General features: G+C 32.1%; 1 protein-coding gene across 2 annotated transcripts in view; it reads left to right on the top strand.

Annotated features, from left to right (window-relative positions):
* Positions 1–11533, top strand: part of LOC143043489 (adhesion G protein-coupled receptor B1-like) — a 40020-nt gene extending 28487 nt beyond the window's left edge. The window contains exons 20-26 of one of the 2 annotated variants that reach the window (XM_076215770.1): positions 1314–1383; positions 3215–3281; positions 4343–4428; positions 6941–7067; positions 8196–8237; positions 8843–8920; positions 11126–11533. In XM_076215770.1, the coding sequence (XP_076071885.1) occupies positions 1314–1383; positions 3215–3281; positions 4343–4428; positions 6941–7067; positions 8196–8237; positions 8843–8920; positions 11126–11296 (641 nt within the window). In that variant the 3' untranslated portion in view covers positions 11297–11533. The remainder of the gene's footprint in view (positions 1–1313; positions 1384–3214; positions 3282–4342; positions 4429–6940; positions 7068–8195; positions 8238–8842; positions 8921–11125) is intronic. The other variant, XM_076215771.1, reaches the window with a different exon arrangement.
* The last annotated feature ends 1541 nt before the right edge of the window (positions 11534–13074 follow it).

The following is a 13074-nucleotide window of genomic DNA, read 5'->3' as shown; positions in this document are numbered from 1 at the left end:
GGCTTAGGTAATCTATGCCTGGGATAAGTAAATCCTTAGTTTTTTAAAAAAATTAAAGTTTTGGGAACAGGAAATTTATAAAAATGACCACATTATTGATATTCATGTCAACACCGAAATGTAGACTACTGGGCTGGTGATACCCTCGGGGGTCCACCAGCAGTGGCTTCGACCCATTGGTGTAAATAGTTATCAAAGGTACCAGGATTGTAATTTAGTACGCCAGAGGGACGAACAATACCACAGGGACATTCAAATTCATAAATCGAAAATGGAATGACAACGACATGACTAAACGATAAAGAGACAAACAGACAAAAAAATATTAATCAAATTACAACATAGAAAAATAAAGTCTATGCAACACGAACCGCACCCAAAAAGGGTATGATATCAGGTGATTTGAAAGGGTAGGAAGATTCTGCTCCACAATTTTCACCCGTCTTGTTTCTCCAGTAAGTACGAACTCGGTTATAGGTCTAATTCGGTAGGTCGAATTTGTGAAAAGGGAACAGGATTAAAGTAACGACATTAAGAACATATCCGTCATCGTCTTTTAAAAAGATATTCCATAGCGGTCAATCAACTCGTAATGTCGTCTATAAAATTAACTAAGGAATAGTTTCATCTTCGATCACCACATAAATCTCTTGGTATAAAAGCTTCAAATTCCGTGTGAGCAGGACCTTCTATCAAGGAAATCATGATAGGAAATACAACAAGGAATATTGTATCAATCTGGAGATATATACTCCGTATGAAGGTGCTTTTGGGATGTTCCTACATAGAAATGTAAAGTTCACAATTGGGAAACCGAAAACATCCTGTTGGTCGTAAATTATTGTTTTCAACCGAGCCTTATTGTCAATTTCTAGTTACAAGGTAAGATATGAGACAGGCATAACTGTACCTGTTGTATCCTTTATCTTTAGTTCGATGGAATAAATGAGTAAAACATAGTTACCCAGCTTTAAATTCTCAAATTAAATTGTATATAGCAGAAAGTAAAGTTAACTAATACTGCTAACTTCATGCAATTTCAAAATAGATAGGTCATGACTAACTACGTACATACACAAAATTCACTGAATGGTGAATTGCAAACATAAAAGTTGCTAAGTCTGCATTTGAGATTTGATTCGTATGGCAAACATGTTGGACTATACTGTTTGCGAATATACTGTGTCATTAAACAGGACTATAGTGTTTGTAGATGTTTTCAAGAACTCGATAATATGTTCACAGCATCGACATGTAGAATGCTTAATATGACCACAGCAACGAATCTGTTCGAGAATACATTTTTTTTTCAGTTGTTCCTGCTGGTATAGTCGGAATTTCTGCCATTGTGACTAAATTGGAAGGTTATGGCAACCATCAGTTGTACGTAGTTGTCATGTTATAGCTTATCTTATTATATAGACAATAATAGTGCATTGACTTGATAAATCAACGCTAAAAGGATGAGGCTTAGAAAGGGGGAAATGCGAGGCTCGTATCGTTGATATGTCATATCAATGCACTATTATTGTCTTTATGTTGCAATATAAAGAAAAATCATTTTCATTTGTTGTTTAATGTGTTAATGTTATTATTGATTTAAATATTGAGAAACTTCCCCCTTTTATTTAAAGGCCTCATATCACGTAGCCGGAGAAATATACAAAAATAAAATGTACATAACCTGCTGAAACCAACAATCGATGGTGAACGAATTTGTTTGAGAATGAACTAAAATATCAACAATAAGCATAAAATGTGATGATTTATAGTTTGCAAACCAAAAATATTAACAAGTGAAATATGTTATTTTCTTAAATTTGCATAAAAAATAAGTTTGAGTCATTGTATACAGTTGAAACAAGGACAGGTTGAATAGGTCGTATGAATGATTAATTATAATTTCGGCAATTTCTATTAAATATACATGCGGAAAAGTGATATCAGGTCAGTGACTGTATATGACATAGAAATATACGGTCAACACATTTTTGACATACACATATACGGTCAACGCATTTTGACTGCTCAAATAGAACGAGTGCAGTATAAATTATGTTATTTATACAAAGGAATTAAACCACAATGTAATGGAAAAAATTGTTTGTAAATATAACATAGATAAAAAGGACTAATGGAGAAATTCTGACGAAGAACTCAAAAAATAAAAAATAAATTAAAAAGATATATGGAAGAAACCTCAATTTGAACAATGTGCCACTTTTATTATGAAGTATCTTGAAAAAAAATGATATGCATTACTGTTTTATTCAAATGTCAAAAAAGGGCTGTGCAGCATACTTTCAACGTGTATATGCCGTGACATTCTAAGAGTTAACAATACTAAAATTATAAACTACCCCTAACCTATATTTAATTTTAGACGCTACCATAATTTTCTATACTGGTTACATTCCCACGTGAAGTCTCTATAAGATGAAACACAGAGATCATATATGAGAATCAGTACGCCAACAAATTGACATATGTATGAATATTTTGGCATGTGAAACACCTGTTGTTACAAAGTGCAGGCTAAACAACATTCATTCAAATAGAAAACTCTTGAAAAAACACTTTTTCTAATAACACTAAGTATCTATTATATTATAGCCAATATGATCATTGCATATACTCTATCTTTCCTTTAACAGTACATTCTATATCCCTTCCCCTGTTTCAGTATTTTAAAGAATTTAAAAACCAGACTTTAATTATTGTCAGCTTATCATATGTGCATGTTTTCTGACATGAACTGTCTAGAAACTTCTTTATACATGTATGGTTTTAATTTCTACTATACGTATTCAATGCCTTTATTAAAGCATTATATTGTTTACAGTTTTAACATGTTGGGAATGTCCAAACTTGAACCGAATTCAATTGATATTGTTTTAAATTTATCTTTTGTCTGCCTATTTACCTACATGTATCTAGCTCTGCGTTGACATCCAGTTTTGAAGATGATGTCTTTCTACATTTTACATGTTTCAAATGTAGAAGAATGTTTTCGCAAGTCCTTTTGTTTATTTCAAGAATATGTATTATTATCTTTCAAGCTTTTGCTTCGTTAACCTCTAAGGTCCGCTTAGACAAACATGTACCGAGAAAATAATGGCCATGCATTAAAGGGATCTACATAATTGTTAGTTAATAGTGTTTGACAATTTTTGAAATAATGGTCGTATAGGTTGTTTTTTTTTTTTTGTTCTAGTTGTTGGTTGACCCTTGAATCAAACCTCATATGGGCGTTCATCGGGCCAGCATTGCTTGTAATTTTGGTAAGTACAAAAGTCAAAGAAAGAACGATATGACTATACATTGAAGCATATTTACCTACTGTTTTTAACCATCCGTCAGTCTGTCAGTCAGTCTGTCCGTCCTGTTTCTTTCCGTCGCACATCCTCTCAAATCACACAACAGAATTTCGTGAAAACTATTTAGATGATAAGGACATACTATGTAGATGTGCATATCGACGACAAATTACAATTCATTTTATTTTATAGGACTTACGCCCCTTTGAAATTATTATTTTCAATATATTATATACTGTAACAGTTTTTCAATGCGAATCCTCTGAAACAACACAACAGAATTTCTTGAAACTTTTTTTGATGATAAGGACATACTATGTAGATGTGTATATCGACAGGAAATTACGATAAATTTTGTTTTCTAGGAGTTACGCCCCTTTGAACTTATTTACTTCATATATTACTGCAACAGTTTGTCATCGCAATTTCTCTGAAACAACCCAAAAGAATTTCATGAAATTTTGTAGATAATAAGAACATACTACGTAGATGTGCATATCTACAGGAAATTATGATTCAATTTTATTCTAGGAGTAACGCCCCTTTTAACTTATTTGCTTCAATATACCTCTGCAACAGTTTGTCATTGCAACTTCTCTGAAACCACAAACAGAATTTAATGAAATTTTGTAGATAATAACATGAATAAGTTAGTTGTGCATATCGACATGAAATTATGATTCAAGTTTTTTCCAATTTGTCACATTTTTTTTCGGGGGGGGGTCAAAGTTACTGTAATTGACTTAAATTGACTGTTTGACCCATAAAGGGCAAATGATTGTGTTTTATGAAAATCATTAGTGAATTCTGCAAATTTAGTACCAAATAAGGAAAGTGAATAACATTGCAGTGAATCTAAACATGAGGTAGCCGGGGTCAGCGGTGGGTAGAAAGAAAAACCTCAATCCATTTTGCACAATAAAGAAAATCAGAGAGAAAAAAACAAATAATTTCACGTTCCCTAGAAGTAAATAACATATATTCTAAATAGGTTTTGTACATATTTTTCAAATTGTGTTTTTCAGATTAATTTTGTTATTTTTGCTATAATGGTGTATAGAATAATGACAGCGAGAGGGTTTGAAAAGAAATCCCTGAAAATGAAATCAAAGTAAGTTATTGTATTTGATAGTAATGACTCATGCTGGTCAGTATGTTAAATCTGTTAAAATTATTTTGATGCCCCAATCTAAACAGTTAAAATCAAAGTTGAAGAGTATTATTTACCAACTAATTCAAAGAATCGGTTATGGCTATAATAACAGGAGCTAGAAATATATTGGGATTTCAGATATTCCATTATTTTATCAACATTCATCTTTAAACATGTTAAAAGAAAATGAACATATCTACGGAAGCGTATTAGCGCCACACAACTTTTTATTTTATTATCTACTCCTATGTTTGCGTTATAACGCATACATTTGCGATATAAAGCAAACATTTGTTTTATCTTATTTTTTATTTAAGATTCAAAGGATAAGCAGTTATTAATAGAGGAGACTGCATACATTAACATTTGTACTCCTGTGTTATCATTGCAAAGAAAAATGCTTGATTTTTTAGAACATATCATTGACAAATAATGAGTAGGATAATAGATATAAGAAGATATGGTATTAATGGCAATGAGACAATTTTCCATTTAATTCAACATTTCTAAAATGAAACCATTAAATACGGGTCAAAGTATGGTCTTCAACACGGCATCTTAGCTAACACCGAACAGCAAGCTATACTAGGCCCAAAAAATTATATACATGATAATAAATACATGTATATATATGTACAAAGAACATTTAATAAAATGAAGTAATATCGAAGAATATAAAAAATCAACCCTGCTAATACAGCTATAGCAAAATATAAATATACTTCCAAAGTAAGCTCTCGTTTGATGCACAATCTTTTGGAATTTTGGACTTTCAATGCTTTTCAACTTTGTTCTTGTTTGGCTTTATAAATATTTTGATATGAGCGTCACTGATGACTCTTATGTAGACGAAACGCGCGACTGGTGTACTAAATTATAATCCTGGTACCTTTGATAAATATTTACACCACTGAGTCGATGCCACTGCCACTTTTTCAAAAAACTAAGGATTTTCTTATCCCAGGCATAGATTACCTTAGCCGTATTTGGCACAACTTTTTGGAATTTTGGATTATCAATGCTCTTCAACTTTGTTCTTGTTTGGCTTTATAAATATTTTGATTTGAGCGTCACCGATGAGTCTTATATAGACGAAACGCGCGTCTTGCGTACTAAATTATAATCCTCGTACCTTTGATAACTATTTACATCACTGGGTCGATGCCACTGCTGGTGGATGTTTCGTCCCCTAGGGTATCACCAGCCCAGTAGTCAACACTTCGGTGTTGACATAAATATCAATAATGTGGTCATTTTTATAAATTTCCAATTTACAAAACTTTAAATTTTTCGAAAAACTAAGGATTTTCTTATCCCAGGCATAAATTACCTTAGCCGTATTTGGCACAACTTTTTTGGAGTTTTGGATTCTCAATGCTCCTCAAGTTTGTTCTTGTTTGGCTTTATAAATATTTTGATATGAGCGTCACTGATGAGTCTTATGTAGACGAAATGCGCGTCTGGCGTACTAAATTATAATCCTGGTACCTTTGCTAACTATTGAGGACTGTGTGAAGTTGGTTATATTAAAAGAAAAGCTACCATTTGGCAAAAAGTGTATAGAATAAAGATGTTTTATCAATATAATTATGTTCTCTCTTTTCAAATTGCTACCAAAGCTTCTTAAAATACTTCACTATATTGAAATATAAACTCAATGACTTTCTATCATAGAATTATTATCATATTCTGAGATTTGAAAACAAAATGTTTCATTATTAATAATTCATTTTAAAGCAGAAAGATCATTTTTTTCTATTTGACCTGGGAGTTTCACAATTGTATGACATTATTTTTGATCTTTCAATTAAAATATGTCTTTACTATATCTATTTGCTTGTTAAATTAAATACTTTTCTGATGCACATATCATTCTTGATTCATGTATAATTGCACTTCAAGTAATCCCTTATATTCCTATGCATATTTATTATAAAGATTGTATTTATTTCTTTTCGTATTTTCTAGTAAATCACAACCAAAAGTAATGACAGACGGACAGACAGACATACAAAACTTAATGAATAATTGAAATAAATTTGTTTGCGCTATTTCGCAAATGTTTGCGTTATATTGCAAAGGTTTGTGTTATATCGCAAAGGTTTGCGTTAACCGCAAATGTTTGCGTTGTAGCGCAAAGGTTTGCGTTATATCGCAAATGTTTGAGTTACAACGCAAAAGTTTGCGTTATAACGCGAACATAGGAAGCAGTATTAAAAAAAAAGTTGTATGGCGCTAATTCGCTTTCGTACATATCAATGACAATGTCTGATATTTGTTTTCTGTGTGTTGCAAAATATCATTAAGAAGCCTGTAATTTGACGATAGAGCATGTTATTGAATTTACCATAGAAATCTATATGATTAATTTATTTGAGCGAAAATAAATAAGAAGGAACAATAGTGTAACTATAATACAGAAACAATGGTATCTTGGATAAAAAATACCCTTTAATTATTTCTATTCTAGGGTTGGATTTAAAAGTGTATGCATACTGTTACCATTATTTGGTGTTACGTGGGTACTAGGAGTATTTTCCATGATGGAAAAATTGGTCATCTTTCAATACCTTTTCGCAATTTTCAATTCTCTTCAGGTAGGTTGAAATATATATAACAAAAATTAAAATATCTACAAATAATAATAATTATGGTAAACTGATAATAATAATGCATAAAATGTTTTGCGTAAGTTTCAGAGAAAACATTTTTGAATGCATTGCAAGTAAGTTCACTTTCCGTTGAAAGGTTTACTTTTGTAAATAATGCTGGTTTAGTGTATGTCAGTGTCAATTATTGCTTTCAAAACATTTCTTAAGTTACTATAATTGACACAGGCATTATATATTTTTCTTTACACCATTATAACGCAGTCATATTGAGAAAAACTGTATATTTATATAAAGCAACTCGAAAGTCCTAGCTAAAACTATGCGATTGTCCATTACCCACAGAAACGCTGCTTTTCTTGCAACAAGTACGATTCCAAATATGTAGCATTTGTTTTTAACCTAGAATCAGATATCACTCGAAAATTACTTTTGCTTGTTATTGTCAGAAATCGTCAATATTGAAACAATAGTTCTCATCATTTGAAGTCAGAAAATGTGGTATGAGTGCTTTATCTAATAAAAAAAAACGAGAAACCCCTATTCACCACAGCAACAAACGACAAGCAATAAAAAACAGGCTCCTGACTAAGGACATGTGTATAAAATTACATAACAAGCTGAGACAGTAGTGTCACATAACAACACAAAAGGACACACTCTGACATATTACTTTGAATGGCTTAACTGGACAGAAAAGGCAGTTGAACAAAAAAAGGTGAACTATCACTGCACGAATAAATTTGATATATATGACACAATGCAAATACAATATTTGTGGTGATATTAAATTTTAAAGATACTGTGATACAAGTGAGAGGTTTAGCTAGCTATAAAACCAGGTTCAATCCACCATTTTCTACATTTGAAAATGCCTGTACCAAGTCAGGAATATGACAGTTCTTGTTCATTCGTCTTTGTTGCGTTTTGCTATTTGATTTTGCCATGTGATTATGGACTTTCCGAATTGATTTTCCTCTGAGTTCAGTATTTTTGTGATTTTACTTTTTATATAGGAAGAGATCAACAAAATATATATATATATGTTTAAATGTTGCTATGATATAAATTCCACTATATTTGTAGAATTTATCTATTTTTATTATCCTTAAACAGGGTCTATTTATCTGTGTGTCAGATTTTTTATTCAATCCTCTGGTGAGTTTCATATAAAACATAAAAAAACGATGAAAAAAAAAGAATGTCAACAGACGCGCTTACAGATTTATTCAATCTGGTCTTATTCAGAGCCATGTTCAAAACGATTTCACAAGAACAGCACAATTCGGATATAATCATTTTCATGCAGGATTTTACAAGCTCGTTAAGCATATAAGTCATTGATAACAATAACCTAAGCTGTATTTGGTAAAACGTTAAGAAATTTATGGTTCTCAATGCTCTTCAACTTCGTACGTAATATGCCCTTTTTAACCTTTTTTATTCGAATTTCATGGATGAGTCTTTTGTAGACGAAACGCACATCTAGGTAAAATACAATATTATTATCCCGGTTTCTATTATGAGTTTTATTTTCTAAGTAAATTAAGCAAACTGCTTACTTCAGTTTTCTTTTGTTACAAATATTGTAATGCGTTTTTATGTCTTAATTGCGATTAACGACATTTGTGTTCAGAATGTAACAATAACTTATATGTTTATACACTGGTTGTACTCAATTGCTTCGACAAATTTTAAATGTATCCTTCGTAGTTTATTGTGCACTTTATTCCGATTAAATGCGTTTTGCATACTTTATATAGATCAGGAACAGTTACAAAAAATATCAAAAACATCAACAAAACAGTCGCATGGTTCCAAATCAATCTTCTACTAACTGGGTGAGTACATGACAGTGTATACACCTGCTCTTAAAATTTCCGTTTTTTATTGAGTATTATATGAGAATGCCTGCATTTTCAACAATGGTCAACATTTCGCACATTTAGGCTATAAACTACTACATGAATATAATAATATGTCTTGTGATTGCCAATGCAAATACACCAGGGACTAAATGCGGTACATGATAGCAACTATATAGATATTGGTAAGCCGTGAACCAAGATTAAAATCATATGTCATAGCAAGCTATATAAGTTCCCGACATGACAAATGTATAACAATTCATAATAAAACAGGTACCAGCCTGATAAGTGTACAAAATATTAATCGAAAAACGATTATGTTATGCAGCACATGATTACAAGTTTCATACTTTGGACGGGCACATTTTTTGTCTACGCCATACCCTTCACTAACCTGGGACAGTGCTTTAAATTCACAACTTAAGATCAATGTGTATATCGTTTGAAAATGAAATGGCTTAACTCATCAGGTTACGTTGTTACACAACACAAAAAACAACTAAAACATTATGCATATTATTGCAACAGTCTTGGATATTAAAAGTTTTTGCTAAAAGTCTAAACAATAAATATACATAATATATGCATTAAATGCACCGCTTCATTTCAACAACACTTGAGCAGATATTATATAGACTCTTACTCCTTCGTTGATATAGATAAAGGAAAATAAAACGATAGAGAAACTTTGACATAACCTTTTTTTAAATACGTAAAAGAAGATTCACTGTCAGTGTCATATAGACATAGTGTTAAGTTTTCAACGTTTTGGTGCGTTAATTTTGTGCGTTTTCCTTTGAGTGCACGTTTTATTTCATTTTTACTTTTTATTTCGTACTCAAAAAACGTCTTCGAAACTAATGACGGATATAAAAACTAGGGGCTCGTAAGAGCTTGTCTCGCTCACTTTGGTGTATGTGCATATCATAAACGAAGTACACAGATGGATTCATGACAAAATTGTGTTTTGGTGAGGGTGATGGGTTTGAAGATCTTACTAATTGAACATTCTTGCTGCTATTTCTATCTATAATGAACCTTTGAATCTACCCCACTAGTTAAAAATTTTGTAAGAATTTACAAATTTTACAAAATTTATGAAATTGAAAAATTTACAATTAAGGGCAATAACTCATTAAGGTGTCAATTGACCATTTTGATCCTGTTGACCTATTTGTAGGTCTTACTTTGCTGAAAATTATTGCTCTTTACAGTTTATCTTTATCTATAATTATATTCATGATAACAACCAAAAGCTGCAATTTTTATTTAAATTACCAATTCAGGGGCAACACCCCAACACTGGGTTGCCTGATTGGTCAAAACATTTCAGAGCAGATAGACCTTGACATAACAAACAAATCTGTCTTATCAGATTTGCTCTTAATGTTTTGGTTTCTGAGATTTTAGTTAAAAACTGCATTTTACCCTATGTAGTATTTTTAGCCATGTAGGCCTTCTTGGTTCGCAGGCGGGTCATCGGACACACTTTTGAAACTACATACCCTAATAATGATTGTGGACAAGTTTGGTTAAATTTGTCTTAGTAGTTTCAGAGAAGATTTTTGTGAAAGATTACAAAAATTTACGAAAAATTGACAAAACTTGACTATAAAGGGCAATAACTCGTTAAGGGGTCAACTGACCATTTTAGTTATGCTGACTTTTTTTCAGTTCTTACTCTGGTGAACATTAGTGCTGTTTACAGTTTATCTCTATCTATATTAATATTCTAGATAAACTAGATACCCCAATGATGATTCTGGCAAAGTTTGGTAAATTTAGCCCAGTAGTTTCAGAGGAGAAGATTTTGTAAAAGTTAATGACGATGACGACGACGACGACGGACGCCAAGTGATGAGAAAAGCTCAATTGGCCCTTTGAGCCAGGTGAGCTAAAAAGGAAGGAAATAACAAATTAACCGAAATCATATTTTAATGACTGTCTTTGGTTGAGCAGACAATTTTACAAACATAAATAGTAAAAATATTTTATTAAAGAAGAAAATGTATAACTTTGTGAGGTTTTTTTATTTCAGCGTAAAATTACGTAAACGATTCAATATATTTTATTTCATTTCTATTTTTGGAGGCCTTCTCCGTCATTATTGTATTTTTCTTCTCATTTGAAAATATGAAATAATATATATTGTCTACTATTATTCTCATTTTTTAATAGGATAGTAAAAGAAGATCACCGCGTAACAACGTTAATATTCTGGCACATAATCAAGGAAGGAAAGATTATAAAAGTACATCTCAAAGTAAAAATCTGCAATCCAATCTGGAATATTATGATTCGAGATATACCAATTCTGCGTTTTCGAATGAGGATTATATAAACTATTAGAAGTGCAGAGATTAAACTTTAAATGAAATGTCTGTCAGAATCAGTTGTTTGTTTTATCGTTTTCAAATATTTTTTATTGTAAAGTTTTAATTGAGGCAACAGTTCAATCCATAATACAGTTCAGAGACAGACACGCACATCACATGCATCAGAGATCCTGTAAAATATGTGTACATTTTTAGGTAGTGATCAATATAACCAATATTATATAATTGTGCAATCAATAATTGCGATTATTATACGATTATTGTATTCCCTAATAATTTCAGATTGTTTCATCAATGTTTCTAATACACTTATACACCTAATATTTAAGCAAATGAAACTTACAACTAATATATTGTTTCCGTGTACCGATTCGGCGAATTGCATTACACAATTGAAATTTGAAAATGGAGAGTTGGTAATGTAGGGTTATAACTTATGCAAATGTTTCTCTCCTATGTATAAAAGAGCAACAAATACCTGAGAAAAGAAACACAGATTTGTCAGATAAAAATCTGGTCTAAATAATAAGAAGAGTTTATAATCTTTTATGCCGGCGTCATACATTGGCTAATAGACCGACGTGCACCAAAAAAAAAGAGAAAATTGACTAAGTTCGTATACGTTAGGTGTACGCAAGAGGAACATTAAGCAATTGTTAGACACGCGTTGCATAAGTTCGAAATACGTCGAAATTCAATTGTTTACGCTAGGTGACCGCTTAAACTCCAGGATGTTTTCATGCAACAAAACATTTTCATTTAGCTCTAGCGCTTGTCAAGCGTACTACTGTTCGCTTCACGTACGTAATACATATGTTGAAAGCGCTTTGAAACGCTACAGATAAGACTTGTTTAGGGCACGTAATACGTCTGAAGATCGTTCGACCCTTACCTGGACTTTTACTCGAACGTATGCGGGGCGTGTTTGTACATTAAACTGGCACAGTTTCAGCGCTATCCGAACGCATGAATTGTACCCGTTGCGTATCATAAACGTAAAACGCGTTCAACAAAACTTGCTGTGACATTTATATTGTTGCATATGTCCGTTAATTTACAAGACCACGAATATCCAGAAGACGTACAAACATTAAAATTGAAAATGGAGATAGGGAGTATGTCAAAGAGAAAACAACACGACTAAAGAGCAGATCACAGCCAAAAGCCAACAATAGGTTTCTATGCAGCAAAAAACTCTCGCACCTGAACATGCTGAAGGTGGGCCTCAGTTGGTATCAAAATAAAAATACATTTTCGTTTAGTGAAACAGCCCATGATAACATTGTCCCATACACGCAGAAAACACGGATCGGATAATCGTCACAGGTATGACCGAAGCGGGTCTCAAAAACATTCAAGTGACGTTTTTCATCGTAGCGTGCATTTCATACACGTAAGACAAACTACAGACATACGCCAACTAAATTTATTTGAACGCCTGATAAACGCTTATGTACGCTTCTCGTACGCTGTACAAGCGCTTAAAGCTCGTTCTGCACACGATACAAATATGATTGACAAATTGAGTGCGTTCAAGAATTACTACCGTATAAGCCGCGTACATGGTTTTTGACCACTCTATGCTTACTTCGGTGCTATAAGTTGATGTTTGATGCCGGAATAAGGCAAAATATATCAACTTAGTTATTGTAACCACAAAAATAATAATAATTTAAAGCAATTGTCAAATACCAATAAATGATTCTTTTTATAAGGACACATCATAAAAAGACGACCTATTTTAAAGGGATATTCGAACTTATTGTCGATAATAAACTGACAACCCTATTG

The sequence above is a fragment of the Mytilus galloprovincialis genome, chromosome 8 (assembly GCF_965363235.1).
Source record: "Mytilus galloprovincialis chromosome 8, xbMytGall1.hap1.1, whole genome shotgun sequence".
Lineage (NCBI taxonomy): Eukaryota > Metazoa > Mollusca > Bivalvia > Mytilida > Mytilidae > Mytilus > Mytilus galloprovincialis.
The sequence above is the reverse complement of the archived record's forward strand: the minus strand, read 5'-3'. Positions and strand labels throughout refer to the sequence as shown.